Raw genomic sequence first — 19201 nt, forward strand, 5'->3', positions numbered from 1 at the left:
CATTTTCCTTTTCTTTATTGTCACCCTCATTTGTTTTTGTCCTAAAATGTATGCACTTTCACCCCTCTATGTTTGTCTTCTTTGGAAAATTAAGATACTTCTGGGAAAAGACGACCAAAAGGAGGAAGGAATGATATATATGTGAAGGAGAATGATATGTAAGGACTTAAGGTTAGAGTAAATAATAAGTGGGAGCCACTTGTTCAATGATCCACAGTTCTAGGCCTTACTATGGATAGTTCATTGAATGATTCTAACTTTCGAATTTGTAGGGGCTTTACTTTTGTTATTTTCTCACCCGCTATTCACTGGCCACAAATCAGACGGTTACAGTCGTCCAATTGGACTGGGTTCTAATACATGGCCACATTTATAGCAAGGCCTAGCAAATATTCTGGGTCACTGACCAAGTGGTCACCTCAACTTTTGCTCTGCTCATACTTTTCTTTGGACATAATATATGGTAAATAACACTACTTGGTACAACCACCTGCAGTGTACGATGACAATCATGTCCCTTAAATCCATCTCATGTGATGTACACCAGCCTTTTGCAGTCACAGATAAAGTGCAGCTGGGTGTACTCATCCCATTTTGACTTGTTTTAAAAGACCTTTTTTTGGGAAATAAAGAACTTTTTTAGTAGGTAGGCAGGTACTGAACCTCGAGGTTCAGACCCTTCTGTACAGATGAGTTGAGAGAGAAGAAGGTTCAGGCATTTTAAGTAGGGATGCAAAATTTGGGTTGGGTTAAGCTTTTCCCAAAACATGACCCCAGTTGCACCCTAATTTTGGAATGTTGAATTGAACGTGGTGCAATGTTCAAAAGAAATTTGTCTTCTTTCCAAATGGAAACTGATTTTCTGTTCCCAAATTGCCCTTTGTTATTTATTATAGCAGTATTAAATACCAATTACAGAAATTTTTGAACTTTATTGAAACTCCCAAATTGCCAAGCAACTTTACCGAAACTAACAGGTTGTGGAGCTTTTATCAGTATACCAAAGTTTTGAGAGTGAAAAATGTACTTTATTAGCAAAACATGAGATTAAGATACATTTTAAGGAAATGTTATCAGCACAACCATGTTTTATTGCACAAACCCAGCTTGTCTTTTCTTTTTTAATTGGCTCATGAGAGGTCTTTGGGAAATTTTAATATCCCTTTGACAGATCTTTAAATACTAATACACAAGATGAGTTAGTGAAAATACCAAAAACATGATTATGCAGATATCATTTTTCATCGTTTTTTTTTCTCGGGAAGAAGTAGCAGCAGTAGTAGTAGGGATTGAGCCTTTAGCTCAATGGTCAAGGCTTCTGTTCTTCGAACTAGAGATCGAGGTTCAATCCGAGCTTATCTACCTGAAAAAAATAAAAAGAAGTGTGGCAATATTAAAAGACTACTATTGGCACTACCATGTTTTGATAATTGTACTAACCCCTCTTGTCCTTTATTATTTAAACAGCTGTCAAAGGTTATTACAGTTCTCAAAAAGCTCTTGAAGCCAAATAAAAAAGAATGCCATCAAACCAAAAGTAGGACAGAAAAGGGGACGTACAAATTGATTCTCGCCGCAACATCACAAGTGGCATGAGCCACCCTTAGGTTTAGGGAACTCATAAAAAAAGGTAAATAATGTTTGCACACATGGCATATTCTCATTGCAGGTCCCATATCATTTTCCAAAAAGAAAAGACAAGTTCGTCTTTGTGCAATTATCATAATAGGGTAGTGCCAATATCAGTAGACTATCTAAAAAGGGATCCAATATAATAACACCTTCCTTAGGGTGATGATATTTTCACAACACCCCCCCCCCCCCCGCGCCCGTGTAGTACTTGCACACCCCACTTATAACCTGATTTGACTTGAAAAGTGGGCAACTTTATGTCAAATCAAGTTATAAGGGGAGTGTGCAAGTACTGCGGGAGGGTGAAAATATCATATCCCCTTCATTAATTGTGACTTATGTTTTATTTTTTAGTATGTTTCTAAAACTAGGCCAAATTAAGCAAACCATGAAGCCATTCGTCTACTTTACCACAGGACAAAAATAGATTGAATTTTAGTGGCCGTTTGGATACATGGATTTTATAATCTAGGATTTTAGAATCCTAGATTTTACAAGCTAAAACATGGATTTTACAATCTGAATATGTAGAATCCAGGTTTTAGCATGTAAAATCCACGTCTTAGCTTGTAGAGGGATTCTTTTTTTCTTTTTTTTTTGAAATGGCAACTTGTAGAGGGATTCTTAAACCCTTGTATCCAAACCAAACGACTCCTTAAATATGACCCAATTGGTGTGAGAATGAATAGTGGTTATCCATTGGTAGGCCCCACCAAATGATCTATTCCAATCTCCGCCATCCATTAATATGGAGCCCACATTGTTTGGTTTGTCCATTGGACATGGGGATGATACGAATAGCAAATCGGTAACATTACTATGGTTGCCCCACTATTGTGCAATAATTGCAGTAATGAGATAATCCTAAACAAAGTGATAGGACAATCCTGGTGGTCCATCCAAAGTGGGTCCACTAGATAAACACTCCAGATTTAATGGTCCTATAAATGTTCCTTCCAATGAGAGCAAACTAGTTAGGCCTGGTCATTCTAACAAGGATAGTTTTGTTATTCGACCAAAGTAGAGAGGCATCTCCGAAAGAAATGAACCAATTTACTATTTTCAAATTTTAAGTCATTTGGTGCATCAGCGTCAAGACAGAGACCCCATGCTTTATGTTTTTTTTATTAAACATAAAATATTATGCTTTGAATGACCTTAGGGGTGTAAATGGATATTCGGAAATTCGATTATCGTCCACATCCGAATCCGTTTAAAGTGAATATTATCCGAATCCGTTTCAAGCAGATATTATCCGAATCCGTTTATGAGATATCTGGTTCATAGCGGATGTGAATCTGGTAAATGGTATATCCGATCCGTTTAACATTCGAATCCGAGAAGTAAATTCTTTTTATTTATTATTAATAATATCATTAATATTTATTTTTAGTAATGACACACTATATTTTATTTCTAAAAGAAAAGTGAATTTTCTTTTTAGGAAAATAAAATAAAATAGCCCAAACCCATTTCTTCATATACAAAAAAAAAAAGGAAAAACCCAAAGACCACACTCCCAACACTATCATCCATCCCCACCGCCTCGCTCTCTCTCTCTCTGCCTTTGTTTTAAAAGGAAGAAGAAGATCTCATATATTTTAGGGTTTGAGAGTTAATTTTGTGAAGAAAATGTAGAGGTCTAGTTTTAGGGTTTTGAAAATTCATTCGAGTAAGAAGGAAAAAAAATATAAAGTGCTGCAATAAAATGTTCGAATTTACCGGATAAACAGAAACGGATAATATCCGAATTCAACAATATCCGGCGGATACGAATTCGGTAATAAATATTAAATATCCGTCGAATCCGAATCGGAATTCGGATAGTGTATATTGTAATCGAATTCGGATATAGCCATATCCGCTCCGAATTCGATCCGTTTACACCTCTAAATGACCTTGAGACCCTTTATTAGCAAAGTGTCATCATCTCATCATGCACCATGTAGTGATCAAAAGGAAAGGGATATTTTCGTCATTTTCAGGAACTTTTTGCAAATGAAAAATCTCCTCGGTTCACTCATTATCTCCCAACTTTGAACTTTCAAACTTTCATTATCTTTTCTATCCATAAGTAAATATCAAATGTGATTTGCTTGGGAATTTCGACACTGACTTTTGCATGAAAGGACTACCACAGAGGCTCACTTTTCAGCAAATTTTGTCTTATTCATTTAACTCATACGAGAGGTTGCTGTTCTCTCATCCAAAAGTCCCCACTGGCTTTCGCATCAGACAATCCTAATCACACTGAGTTTCATGGAAAACATTTTCATGGCTGCCAAACAATTCCTAATTTACATTGAAGTCTCTCTTTCTCCTCTTCCGAGATAAGTTCTATGAACTTTTAATAGCAGTGCATGTTTTTCCCACTTTTCTTGAAAGCTTGAATAATGTGCTTCTAAAATGCGAGGCAGAGATAGGGATTCAACGAACAAAGGTGTTATCATTACTTAGAGTGGATTGAGGAGTGCAGAGAGGCAGTGATAAGGACAAAGGCGTGGGCGATGAATGGTCTTGAAAAGGAGAGACATTCGAGGATAAGAGCAAAGGAAACACATTACATAAGCACATATATGGAACCCTCATCCAATTATTGAATTGGGTATTTTCTCATAAATCCCAAATTTTCATTGTTTTTTTTTTCCTTCAATTCACTTTTAAAATCAGGATTTTTTTTATTTGAAAAACCTTGGCGTTTTTGCAGTTTTAAAGGATACAGAAAAGGGCATAAAGTTATGCCTATAGGGTTACTCGAAGGCTCGGTTTGTTTTGGATTTTGAGAACCCATTGTGAGTCCAAAACTGATTATTGGACTCAACTTTACATTTAGGTCCTGATTGTTTTGGATTTTGAGAACAGTTTGTGAGTCCAAAACTGATAAAACTGATTATTTAACACAAAATTAAATGTAAATTTGAGTTTTTTTAGTTGAAGCCCACATCTAACAATTTGGTCTCTTAAAGCCCTAGAGTTAGACAACTCAAAAGGTATAATTTTGGAAATCTCTACGTTTGGTTGCCGGAATTTTTTTGATTCTTAGGACTTTTGTGGAATTCTCACTGGAAACCCACGTTTGGTTGGTGAGCCCAAAATAATCCCAGGAACCAAAAATAAGCTTGGAGAAGAATTTTTTTTTTCTTCCCAACAGTTCAAGCAACCAAACAAAGCTATAGTCCGGTCAACCAAACATGGGATTTTTATTTTACTGGGACACTTCTAGGGAGTTTTTTTTTTCCACCAATCTTCCAGGAAGTTTTTGGTTCCACAAAAATCCAAAGAACCAAAAAATATCCGGCAACCAAACGGAGACACGCATAAGGTTTGGATGTGGGGAAACTTTGGCAAATGCTTGAAAAGAGTTGGGGTAAATTTCCCAAGGCAAGTGTTTTTCTATTTACAAGTTACAAAATGTATATCTACCATGAATATACTGAGATTTTATATGGTGGGTGGCCAGTATTTTTCAATAAGTAGAGCGGGGCCGACTTCATACGATGATCCAAACTGTTTACTATTTGTTAGGCCACAACATAAAATAGGGGAAAAAAAAAACTAATATTCAAAATATAGTTTTTGTTTTCCTTATTTTTCTATGACTTGGCATCATCTCCTAACTCATGCCCTCTCAATTACCCCCCTCCATGAAAAGAATTTCATTGTTGCCAAACCTGGAAGAGGTACGCACTACAACCACAGTAAATATCCAAACATGGTTCCACAAGGAACAGATATAAAATATCTGCATCCCCTCATTTTGATATCGGCAATCCTCTTTATCTTCAAAATATCAATGCCTCCAAAGGCCCTGTTTGTACTAAGGCCCTGTTTGTATTGGATTTTGAGAACCGACTGTGAGTCAAAAAAAACTGATTATTAGACTCAAATTTCACCAATAAACATGGAAGTGCAAAAGTATATCACCCTTGAAGAAAATGTTAGATAATCTACACTTTCTGATGGATGGTAAAATATTCCAATGGTTGTGAAATTTTAACCGTAGCCCATCTGCAATAAGGCCCATCATAGACGGCCCAAACCGTCCAACAAAAATGACCACATGGATACGTTGACCCAACTCCATTCATTACGATAAATATTTGGGTTTGGAAGCACTGCTAAGTAGCATAAGTGGAAATGATCAGGCTGAAAGTGGAAAGCCAAAAATATGAGTTGAAGATATGAAGGCTGAAAGTCTAAAGTGGGCATTGGTCAGTTTAAACTCTCCCGGGAATGAGCAGCTCAAGTATGGGAAACCCAGGTTTTGCCAGGGAAGGAGGTCTGCTTAGAGATAAGGGACACACCAGATGGCCATTCTCATGTCCCGTCAGGTTCAAGGATTCCAGGGCCAGAGATTAGAGCGGCTCTCCAGGGAATGTGGCTCGTCCACGATAACACATTGGATAGATTGATGGTGGAGGGTGATTCGCTTAATACCATTAGATGGATGGATGATTGCATGCCGCATCCGTGGAGACTCAGCTGATTTCATCGATGAGATCCGTAAAAGGGTAGAAGGAAGTCTAAATTGGGCATTGGACCCGTTACCTCTCAAACCCTAATCTTGATCGTTCTTGCTATTCCTTCCCTATATATTCTCGGTCTTAGGTTTTGTCTCTCTTTAATATAATCTCATCATTTAGAAGCAAAAGAAGCAGAAGAAGAAGAAGAAAGTCTAAATTGGGCATTGAGTTCTAAATACTCTAATCTTGCTGCAAATGGTTCATACTGATTGCACCTGAGTTCTAAAACAAGAGTGGCTATGGCTAGCAGGAGAAAAAGGACTCAAACAAGAGTTCTAAAAAAAAGTGCTAACTGAAGAAGAGGAGAGACTAAAGCAAGAGTTCCAAAAAAAAAGGTGCCAAATGGCCAAATGAAGAAAGAGGTGAGCCTAACTGCAGCTTACTTATACAGACTATGAACAAATAAAAACAGATATAAAATAGAAACCCTTGTTCCTTACAAATGAATGGAAGAATTAACTGGCATTAAAATCACAAAGTAATATCTCTACACAAGTAATCCAGTGCATCAACATATCTAATTGCCACATCAAAGGTAGGTGAAATCTTCAACATCATACAGAACAGTGGTAAAAGAAAAGATGGAATTAAAAAGAAAAACTAAAAACTCACTTTTGAAGGCTATCTACCATAAAGCGGTTTCACATTACATATGGATGGTATTCATGGGAATTTTACAAGGAAATCATGAAAACAGCCATCTAACATCCAGTGGCCAATGCCCCTCGGAATATGAATGATGGTATCATGTGCGTAATGTAAAATTAATAATCCAAAACAAAAAGCCGAGCCAAACCCCAACAATGCAAGGCACTTGAATCTTAACAATGAAAACCTTACACATGCTCTCTGAATGCAGCAGCTACATTAAGAAAGGAGCAATAGCTTGACAGGTAGGTCAATTCACTTTTCAAGCATTTCCTCAATATATATTAAAAGAGTTTATCAGTCGTGGACACTAAAACTCTTGCTGGGGTAAATTCCAGGAGTGAAAATTACATTATTCCTTGAATATAAGGAAGTAATGTAATTACGGAACTAGCATTTCTTACCCCTGAGTGTGTATGGTCGGCAGAAGTCCAGCATCACGGCTTGTGAATCTTGAAGCCAAATATTCTCGGAACATAGCTCTGCGATGCCTTTTGTGGTTTGACGTGCCCATAAGTCATCAGAAACAGGTGAGGAAATGTGGTGCCGAAATAAGCTCCATCAATATCTATGGACATAATCAAGAAATTTTCCATGACAGGGAGTATGAGCGGAAAGGTAATAAACGACAAAGTATGAGCAGAAAGGTAATAAATGACAGGAAGTATGAGCAGAAAGTAATACACGTACAAGATACAGATATGATAAGTTGCCCATGAAGCAGTTTGCATGCATTTATTCATGGATTTCTGCCAACTAGGAAACCATTAAAAGTTTTATATCCATATATCCAAATCTATCTATATCCATCTATCTACGTATCTATATCTACAATCTTATAAAGTATATACAATGTACCAAAGGCCTATATACAATGTACCAAAGGTAAAGGCTGTGGAAACTTAATATTTGGAGCTAGTAACAGATCTCCCGAGTCTCCCATGTACAAGTGGAAAATAGAAATGTATGATAGGTGTGCAATTGTAATTGCCACATTGCATGCAAGAAACTTGTAAGGATAAGCGCATCCACAGAAAATTGTTTGGGCCTCTTTGGATGCCACCAAAATTGGTCCTTATTTGCAAATAGTAATATTTAATTAAATATTATTTGCTAATGGGTCATTAAGGCTTCTTTGGAATCTACTAACTACATTACTAACTCTGATGTTACAATTATTTGCAAATAATAATATTTAACTTCAAAAGCATCTGCATATAAGTTGATCCTATAATGTTTGGAGAGTCATCCAAAGTGGCCCTTAAGCAACTGCTGCTCAGTAAGAAATTCGAATGCAAAACAGTGGAACCACCGAGGATGCATGCTGTAAAGCAGTAAGAAAAAACTGAGATGGAACGATAGTAGGATACTGCCTTGGTATTTGGATCGCGGATAATAAATATCTTCACATTTGGGGCAGTAGATTTTCACTGTACTCGATCGAGGAACATCTGATTGACCAACAGGAAGACAGGGCTGACCACAGCAGTAAACTCTTGGGCATCTACCAAAATCATAGTTCTTGTACTTGTCAAGCTGTAAAAGTACCCATTTAATAACCTCAGTCAAAACTCATTATTCAAAAAAAAAAAAAGAAGAAAAGAAAAAAACTCAGTCAAGACCGAATGAAGACGAGCAACAACAGAAATAGCCTGGTGCAAGATTATACCATTGCTGTCATCCCTTTGCTGGTTAATATATATCGAACATGGATCAGACCATACAGCATCTCTGCTGCCGATTCAACCAATTCATTCTGTTCCTCAGTAAACATATCACCTGTACACATCCATGGTCACAGTGAAAATTTCAACAGGAAGATAAATCTTAATATAATATAGTTAGTCCTTTTCATGTCAGATAATTTGATTAAAGAAAAGACTTGCAAGCAATACATCTATAAGTACAGCATATATAGATTTTTATAAGATACAGATACAATCAGTGTTACTTACATTTCAGCAATTTAACTTGCACAGAGGTTTTCTTTAATTTAAAATGAATTTCAACCCGGGAGAGGGGGGAGAGAGAGAGCGGGAGGGGGGAAATTTTAGGGGACCAATATCTGCGGGACCATGTTTTGATAATGGGACGAATCACCTCGTTTAACACCAATCTAATTGGATGCCAAGAGCTTTTTGATAATTGTAATAGCTGTTGACAGCTGGATAAAATGATGTCGGCTAAGCCATCCTTGATGGGGATCACAATGAAACAGTTTGTATGATCCATCGCGACATGATATCGACCAAGGATCCAGGTTCCGATGTGCGGAGGAGCATAATTGTTCACACCATTTGCACAACAGGTGGGGAAAGGTTGCATTATTATCATTGATAGCGTAAGCGCTGAGAATTTGTTCTCATAGATAAAGGTAGATAGGTTGAATATGAGAACCGAGGCATTAGCTTGATCATCTGACATGACTTAGACAAAAGCGGGGCCAAGGATCTGATTAAAACATGATGTACTGCGAACTTTTCCATTGGAAATGTTTGCAAAGCCCAATTCTAGTGTGATGTCACTCCACTAGAGATGTGTCACATTTTATTGGGCCATCCTTGGCAATATGATTGTAAAGACTAAAGACACCTGTGATGGAGAGAAAAATATATATTCCTTTATTAAAGATAAAATGAAGATTAAGTTAAACCCCATAAGGGATGCCCCTGGGCCATTGAAGGATGTGTCGACAACTTTGTAGACAACACGTGAGGGTATTAAGCTCAAAGGAAAGGAGTTCATATTATTTTTGAGTCAATACTCAATAGAAATTAGAAGACACTTGCAAACAGTCTAATTTTGATTCTCTTAATGAACATTATCCTACAAACCCATTCTTTAGTTCTATTACGTCGCTAATCGTTTGTGTTCCTAAGGGTATGATTTTCCACTTAAACATAATCATTTGTCCCTCGGGGATCTCTACGCGAGAGTATTTTCCATGAGTTTCATAGGAGAGGCTTAGCATGCCATTCTGCAAGGCTAAGACCATCATCATAGTGGATCAAAGTTTCCAAGTTGAGAAAGTGATCTTTGGAATATGATTAGTAATTTGTAATAGGGAAAGGATTCTTTGATTAAATTTAGCAAGCATAGAGCTCAACTGCAGAAGTTACATGGTTTCGGCACATAATTTTCTAGGTTTTCTTGGATAAGATGTGGTACAAATTCTCCCAATCTGCTCTGAAACAGCTATTTCCAGAGTTATTTGATACTGCTACTACTAAGGAGGTGTCAATTTGGGGTGTTTTTTTTTTTTTTTGAAAATTGACAAAGATATATTAAATTCATATGAAGATTACATGAGAAAGGGACCAGGAGTCCCCCCCTATGAATTAAATCGTATGGAGGCCTAGCAGATAACTCCCGGGCTTTAAAAAAGAAAAAATCCAAAAACTATTCCCCCTTTCCTTTCCCCTGTACATCCACCATTCCAAACCAAAAAATCCCGGGCTTTTGAATCCCCACCGCTTTGTCAGCCTCCAATTGAAGACATCTCAATCTCCTCTTATCAGCCAAAGATTTGTTGAAAAATGGTGTTCGTACAAAGGCGTGTGAGTTTCCTTTACACTGTAGGTCCCAGTCAAACAGAAAAAAAACATCCGCTTTCCGGTTAGCCTCCTCCTTGAACAGCTTCCATTGCCTTTTGAGAAAATCCTTAATAATCTCCCTAGGGGTCAGCGCAAACCTAGAGGTCATGTCTTCATTGTAAATCATGGCCTTCATCTTGCGGAGGGCCTCCTACGAGTCGGTTTGGGGTGTTATGAACATTGTCACAATAAGGTGTTATGGTTGCTGGCTTTTAGAAGGAATTTCTTCGACAGAGAGGTTGATTGTGTTATATCAAACAGTGCAGAGCAAATAAAAGGCTTTGGATCTGGAACTCCTTTGGGGTCTTCTTGGTTAAATCTTTCTACTTTCACCTTGCGTCTTGCCTTCGTCCTCCAAAGTAGACAAAGTTTGGTTTTTCCAAGCGTTGCCTAGAGGTTGTGTATTTGGTTGGGCCGCCATGCTCGAAAGAATTCAAACAATGGATTTCTTGCGAAGGTGAGAAATGTTGATCATAGACCACTGTGCTTTGTGTATCGAAGCAAGAGAGTCGATCACTTGTTATTGCACTGCAGGTTTGCCAGGGAGCTTTGGAGTAGGCTCCTTGGCCGTTTTGGCATATCATGGGTTTTTCCTTAGAAGCACGAAGCGGGGGCGGGGGCGGGAGCGGGGGAGCGTGGGGGTCTAGAAGAATCTAAGGTTAGGAGCGCCATGGGAGCGCCTGTGTAGTATTTTCTTTGTCATTCAAAATTCAAGTACATCAAAAACAGTAATTTGTAACCATATTCATAAATATGTTTCAAAGTTTAAGTACATCAAAAAGTAGCAATTTCCAAGTTTCCAACCATCATCATATATATTTCAAAATTTAAATACATCAAAAAGACAAAAAGTTGTAATTTGTAACCATCGAAGATCTAAACCGCTCATTTATCGGGTCCAAATGTAAATACATATTTGCCCAAAAATAATCTCCATAAGATGATCCTAACCCTTCAATTTGTAAGGGTTTAGAATGGATGTGATAAGAAAATTGGTTTTTAAGTTAGACTAATCTCAGTCATTGACACAAAAGTGGATGGCTGAGATTATAATAATAGATGTGATTCATTTACTTTAGTAAGTCTCAATTGCCTATAATACATTATTATTAGGCATGTTTAAGAAAATAATGAGTGCCCTTATCAAATTAACGGAGTGCCAAATATCATTCTTAAAGAGGAAAGATATTGGGAAATCAAGAAGGGAAGTGACATATTCGCCCCCTTTTTTTACTAGGGACATCCCCCTCTAGTGTAAAACTGTAGTCATAAATACACTGTAGGTGGCTGTTCCAAGTAAAAAAGGGGCTAATATATCATTTCCCAATCAAAGAATTAAAGAATAGTATTTCCGTTCCATACTTTTCCATAGATATTCCTGCATCCCAAACCTGGCGGTGTTGAATCATTTCCCTTAAATAAATTCTTTACATTTAATATTCACAACATTTATATTGATCACAGCTGGCAAGTGGACGGTTCATATCATATTTCAATGCTCTCATGCTTTGCATTTAATGCAAGGAAAGTGGTATATTCACCCCATTTTCTTACTTGGACAGCCCTCTCTAGTGTATTTATGACTGCTCTTTGACACTAGAGGGGGCTTTCCCAAGTACAACAAAAGCCTTAAGTGTGTTCATGACTACTCTTTTACACTAAAGGAGCTGTCCCAAGTACAACAAATGGGTGCCTTCCACAGGTCTCAAGCTGCTTTTCACGGTTTTCAAGCCGCCATTCACGCATGCCAAAAAAAGCCTGCCTTTCAAGTCACGCATGCAAGAAATTTTTAATAAAAAGCCAGCAATGAATGATATCCAATCACAAGGTCTAGTTCCCTCTTCGAGGAGTGCCTATATCAAATAAAAGATAGTATTTTAATATTCATTAACAAGTGCGGGTGTCTTTATCATTTAATAGTAGTGGATTTCCAGAGTACCATTTATTAGGGCTTTCACTTTGGACTAAAAGCAGAGAACGATGGAGTATTCAGTCCTTCAAGATTATACTCATCTCTTCGATCTTATCATCTACTTTAGGGATTATGACAAGGGGTGTGTGAACTTCATCTCCTTCAATATCGTCATTTCCTACACGTTCCAGATAAGATTCATTGCTTTTCTTTTCTTTTCTTTTTTATCATTTCTGTGTTTTTTTTATGAGACTTGGGGGCACGATCCTTAGCCGATCCTTGGGGAGGAGCGCGGAATCGCGGTTCTCACATGGGAGCGGCACCCATTTGCACGATTCCTGCTTCTAAGGGTTTTTCCTGCCAATCTTTTAGACCTCCTGGAAAGTTGGTCGTTGGTCTCATGAAGCAAGAAAGGCAATATTTTATCTCTTTCCTCGCAGTTATCAAGGTGATCTGGAAGGAGAGGAACACTCGAGTCTGCAATTGGCACTCTAAGTCTCCAGCTTTCCTTTTTTCTAAAGTGATGGCCCTAGCGATCTCTTGGGTGAAGATTTTGCCTTGTTTAAGGGTTGTGTTTGTTTTTTATCTTTGGTATGGATGGAGGGTGTTGTGTAACAGCTTGGAGCAGAGGCCCTGATAGTACATGATTGGATGTCGCACGCCCCTGGGTTTTTAAAACTCAATTTTGACGGATCTAGCTTGGGGAATCCTGGACCTTCGGGAATTGGGAGTATTTTCAGAGATGATGTGGGATTTGTGAGATGGTCCTTTGCGGGCCCTATTGGAGTTGCAGACTCTAGCGAAGCAGAAGCGCGAGCTGTCCATCAGGTAATCAAACTTCTAGAGAGAGGAAGGTGACTTGCTCAACATGATTCGTTGGCTTCGCGGTTCACATCCTTTCTCGTGGAGATTTGCTTCGTTCTTTGATGAAATCCAAGATATAGTGGAAGGATCGCGGGTATCTTTTTGGCATGTGAGGAGGTTGGCTAATAGCGATGCTGACCGGGTAGCTAGGAAATAGTGTCTTTAAAGTGGGTCTGAAGATTTATGATTTTCTTCCTCCGTGACAGTTGATGGAGTTGTTCTTTACTATTCTTCATATTTTTTTTCTCTATATTCTCCATCTTATTATGTGTTGTTGTATTGCCCATCTCGGTCTTTTTCTAACTAATGAATATCTTTGCCATTCAAAAAAAAAAACACATGCAATACAAATTCTACTTTTACTTTGTACCATAGTCTTAAAACTTCCCTGTGTCATCATAGACTCCCCCGAGTTGACTCCCTTGTCCCTTGGCCGGGTTCCGCATTTTGACCTACAGAGTCAATAAAAACTCTATTGACTCTCCCGAGTTATGACCATGTCAACCAAGTACTGAGCCACATCAACTGAGTACTTGAGAGCGTTGTGCCGAGTCGACTAGGGTTTTCTTCAACCGCGTTTTGACCCGCATCCGCATTTTGAAATACTACTTTGAACTGTTCACTGCTTTGTATTGCTCTAAAATGAAAATTAGTATCTAGGTAGATCTGAGTCATCTGACTAATAAAATTGATCTTATATTAATAATGAGGATTAAACTAGGGGTTAAGAAGTTTTAAGTAAAAATACATGAAGTTTTGCTGTACTTTTTTGAGAGATTAATGAATAGTTATTATTTCTCCCAATTTAGCTTTGAATTTTCCCCTTTATTGATTATGTTCTTATCAAATTTATCATCACTCTCTCTCTAGCAGCTTTTCAAGATCTATTGGGTTGTTTGCGTGGTTGGTAATTTATCTAGTAAGTTTTCTACTCTAGTTAATTCCTAGTATTATACTTGCACCAGAAACCAAGGCAAATCTCAAAAAGGAAATATTCTCAGACATTTCAAACTTGTTTTCGAAGAAACAATTAGTATAGACTGCAACAACTATGCAACCAATAAAAATAGCATACATGATTTCACAATATCATTTGCAACAAATATCATGGATTCAGTGACAATAACCCATTCATAACAAAAGCAATAAAGCATAAAAGAATAAAACTTACCATGAGAGGATTCAACATCCAAAATCAGATCAAGGGCATAATCATAGTAGGGAACTTGACCACTCAATCCGCAAAGATTAAAATCATCTTGGATGTACTCATCATCAACTTCGGAGAAGAACTCATTTCCTCTCAGATTACAAAACCATGAGATCCAAGATGTGTCATCCCCATCGGAACCACTAACATCTGAATCTTCAGTGTCTGTTTCAGATTCTTCTGCCATTAAAGAAAACAAGAAAATCATTAGCAAATCAGTGAGCATGATGCCATTAAATTTAGAGGCAAGAATGCACCAAAAATTTACCACACAGCGAGAAGTAATAAACAAGTTTCACATATGCTCACCACACACATTTATAAACCAATATTAAGTTCAAAGGAGTAACCACCCATGCACACGCATACATGTGTGCATGCACACGCATACATGTGTGCATGCACACACTCGCACACAAAAAAAAAAAAAAAAAAAAAACTATGGCCTCATTCAGAATTGGATACAGTAGTGAATTATCACAGATGCACAAAAACTAATAATAATTAATGATAACCAAATCTCTCACAGAAGAAATGGCAATTATATACAAATATCTGTTGCCTACTTGAAAACATTTCCTAATTTCTCAATGCACATACACAATAAGGTAAAACTCGTGGAGCACATAACAGTGACACACATCCAAGAAAGAGCACCTGAAGCAAGTGTAATCTTTACAAGCAAAACATAAATGACACGGTATAGAACCAAGAAAAATAATCTGAAACCCTTATATTAGCACCACAGCAAAGAAGAGTTTCTTATTCAGGTGCCTTGGCAAAACAATCTAGTTTAAGCGCCCTTGTTAAACTCAACGAAACTTGAAACTGGTACAAGAACAAATACTACTATGCTCAATCATTAAAAACACAAAAAATTACAGGGGCTAGTTTGTGGGTGCAATTTAATTGCATCATGAGCACAATTTGTGAGCAAACTTGCTATCTAAAAATGTATGATTACAAGTTTACACACAGATTGTAACCACAATCTAATTAGATTGACTTAATGCCTTTAGTTCCATCATGCAAGACTACATAGAAGAAAAGCACTTGCGAATCAACCAGTTTGTGAGGATCAACTGGACATCAATTGTTCAGAATCGTCTTGCAGAAACACAAATGAGTAATTAAATAATGTCCTTGGATGTAATACCTGGTAGACAGTCTTTAGTGTACCATGAAAGGGTTGTCCCAGGATGTAATGCCTATAGGCACTATTTATCATTTCGGGATAGTGACACTAGGATTTTAAGAGAGGGTCGACCAATGTAATTCACATTGCAGATCAACATACCACTTGTTGCCAGAAGCAGCATGAAGCAAAAGCAAGGGGAATAACAAATTTTTTTTTAAATAAGCCATTTCACGATCTGACTTATCGAGGGTCACAAGATTACGAAGCAGGAGAGCACAAAACTAGTAAAAGGTAGGCATAAGATATCCTTGATGAACCTACACTATATGCTCTGGTGCACCCTATTGACATCTTTCTGTTTCTTCTTTCATTCAGACCAAAAGAACGCTGTTCTTGAAAGTAAATGAGACTGAACATTTCCTAAAACCTATCACAGAGGAAAAAACCACTAAATAAACTCTTTGCCACTCTATTAATAAATATATATATATATATATATATATATATATATATATATATATATATAGAGAGAGAGAGAGAGAGAGAGAGAGGAAAATGATTGTGAGCTTGAAGCTCATATAGCTTATATAAGCTTGAGGGCCAAATACATGTGGGCCCACATTGTTATGATGATCCAAAGCATTCATTTGACAGGCCCTTACATAGATAGGGTGTGTACAAAAAATCAGCCCCATTGGATCATCCTAACCCATCCAAAAGTGGATGGCAAAATGGATAGACACCCGTTTGCCACAAATCTGCCCATTTTTGCCCTCCGCTTTTCGAGGGGTTAGGATGATCCAATGGAGCTGACTTTTGGTACACACTCTATCTATGATGGGGCCTTGCAAATGAATGGTTTGGATCACCACAAAAAATGTGGGACCCATGTGTTTTGGCCCTCAAGCTCATATAAGCTAAATGAGCTTCAAGCTCACAATCATTTTATATATATATATATATATATATATATATATATATATATATACATACAGGAAACTGTTGGTGAGCTTAAGCTCACCAAACTTATGGTGAGCTAGCTTGCCCAATCACATGGGTCCCACATTTTGGGGAGTGATCCAAACCATTCATTTGCAAGGCCTTATCATAGATAGGGGGTGTACCAAAAATCAGCTCCATAGGATCATCCTAACCCCTCCATTTGTGGAGGACAAAAATGGGGCAGATTTGTGTCTGTCCATTTTTGTCCTCCACAAATGGAGGGGTTAGGATGATCCCATGGAGCTGATTTTTGGTACACCCCCCATCTATGTAAGGGACTTTCAAATGAATGCTTTGGATCATCCTAACAAAGTGGGCCCCCATGTGATTGGGCAAGCTAGCTCACCATTTAAGCTCACCAACAGTTTCCTCATATATATATATATTGGTAACAAAAAAAATGTATAAATGTCATTCAAAAAATGAATAAATAAATACATATGATATCTATTAGTGAACAGGAGAAAAAATAACAATTCTAATCTAGGCAGGCAATTTTGGGGTACGATGCGGGCGCGGACGCGGACGCTGACACTTGAACTTAAAAGCTTGCTGTCCTTTGAGCTACCCATCTGGATGAAACTCGTAATTAGAACATTTCCTACCTACATGCATTCAAATTGCAATTAAAATAGAATCTCTGCTCCATATGATTTGCCGAGCAGCAAGTATTAACAAGTGTTTTACTTTAGATTTGAGCATAAAAAAGATGAACAGCCAAAAAGTTAAAAGGAGGGTTTGAAAATATCCAATCCCCCTTTCATCCAGATTCCTACGAAAATATGTGTTATTGATTGCAGACAGAAAACTAAAGCCACTACCCATAGTTTATACCAATGCCCCGTTCATTGCCATTGTTCTAAGCTATTAAAGCCCATCCATTTGCTACCACAATTAAAACTTAAAAACCCTAAACTCAAATCTAAAATACGAAACAATATAAAGCACGAAACTGTCAAGGAACACCACATTTTCAAACCCCAAAAAACAAGCATGAAACTAAATACAAGAAACTGATTAATGGTTCAATTCTAGGGGAAACCAGCCTCCAAATCTTCTATGGAAGAAGAAGATGCAAATATGTTATGTGTTATATCTCCAAAAAGTCTCTGTTACATCATTTATAAAGAAAAAAGACTCTACCTTTAAAGACTTGTGATGACTTTTAATAATCACTAACTCATCCACACTCCTTTCTTATTAAAAAAAAAAACCAACAAAATCTAAGAGATAGAAGATAAAAGAGATAAACAAGTATTACTAACTTTCATCAATTACTAGAAGAATAAAGAAAAACCAACCCAAAAAAAAAAAGAACATTTCAGAACTGACCATCAGAGCACTTGTTCTTGGAGATTGAGGCAGAGCGAGTATCCCTGTGATCTGGAAGCTTGCCGGTAGAAGTAGAAGGCACAAAAAATCTGTCCTTATCCTTGCCGTTTAATCCCTTGGAAGTAGACGGTGAGGATTTCTCAAGGTGTTTGTCTAGGGCATCGTTGATTCGTTTCCGATCGAGAGGACCGATCTCTGGCTTCGATCCTCCTCCTCCTCCTCCTCGATCTCTGTACATGTCCCCCTCTTTCTCTCTCTCTCTCTCTCTCCCTCCTCGATCTTGTTCTTTATTTACAAGAGAGAATTCGATTCCCTACCTGAAACATGTTAAGAGCAGGGGAAAAACCCTAGTTTTCTGTAGAAAATGAGAGACAAACGGAGAAAAAAGAACAAAAAGAAAAAGAAAGCTAGGGTTTGGGGAGAAAAAAAAGGAGAATAACACGAGTGGATAAAGTTCTTAAGAAAGATGATAAAAAGCTAGGGTTTGAAGGAGGACGAGAGTATTGTTTTTTTTTTTATAGGGAGAAGGGAGAAGAGAAAAACTCCCCACTTTGGATTCGATCCCGCTCGCTTAGAAGAGAACGAACGAGAGAGAGAGATGTTAAAAAAAAAAGGGTGATGGTAAATTCGCACCCCCTTTAGGATGATTCACACCCCATTACCCTGATGCCTTAATGTTGTTCCTTCGTATGGAACATTTGTGTGGCCATATTCCTCTCTTTCATTTCCGGAGTTTGGACTACCGGAATCAGAATCGGTATCCTATTCCGATTTATATTCTTATTACCTTTAAAAATTAGAATGTAAAAAAATAAAAATAAAAAATTTAGGGATTTGCTAGGGACCAACGCAGAAGGCAAATATTTCATGGACTTGGCCGTTGCACGAGAGAGCAGCCACCTCGGATGAATTAAATGATTTAAGACAAAAAGTGAGCCCATATGGGTACTCTCTCATGCAACAGCCGGTCCGTGAAATGATTTATGCGATGATCCATAGCAAATCCCAAAAATTTAATTTAAAAAAATTTCGATAAAAGCTTCATCGGCAGAATTAGAATACCACCTATCGGGGCAGGAAACAGATTCCAACATTTTCACCCATTTGATTCCACCCCAGTGTCATTCCTTTCCCTTCATTCTATTCATTTCTTTTTTTTTTTTTGGAAAAGGGTTTTTTTCCTTTCCCTTCAAAATATTCATTTTTTCTAACATCTCCCTACACTATTCTTCTTCTTTACCTATAAATAAGTAGGTCTGGCTAACGGGCGCACTTAGGAGTTGGGGCACTCCTTTTTTTGAGTCTGAGGAGTTAAGGCAATCATGAACTAGTATTGGATTTTTTTTT

The 19201-nt window shown here is 37.6% G+C and overlaps 1 protein-coding gene across 1 annotated transcript; it reads right to left on the reverse strand.

The window, feature by feature from the left end:
• Positions 1 to 6742: 6742 nt before the first annotated feature.
• LOC143878998 (putative casein kinase II subunit beta-4) lies at positions 6743 to 18447 on the reverse strand. The gene is made up of 5 exons (XM_077381209.1): positions 17855 to 18447; positions 14344 to 14562; positions 8473 to 8582; positions 8174 to 8339; positions 6743 to 7371 (listed from the first exon to the last, which is right to left on the reverse strand). Exons 1-5 carry the CDS (start codon positions 18090 to 18092, stop codon positions 7241 to 7243), a joined length of 864 nt encoding a protein of 287 aa, XP_077237324.1. The 5' UTR covers positions 18093 to 18447; the 3' UTR covers positions 6743 to 7240.
• Positions 18448 to 19201: the final 754 nt, after the last annotated feature.

This window comes from Tasmannia lanceolata, unplaced genomic scaffold, assembly GCF_043159265.1.
Source record: "Tasmannia lanceolata isolate RefF3 unplaced genomic scaffold, GAP_Taslan_0.1 ptg000002l, whole genome shotgun sequence".
NCBI lineage: Eukaryota > Viridiplantae > Streptophyta > Magnoliopsida > Canellales > Winteraceae > Tasmannia > Tasmannia lanceolata.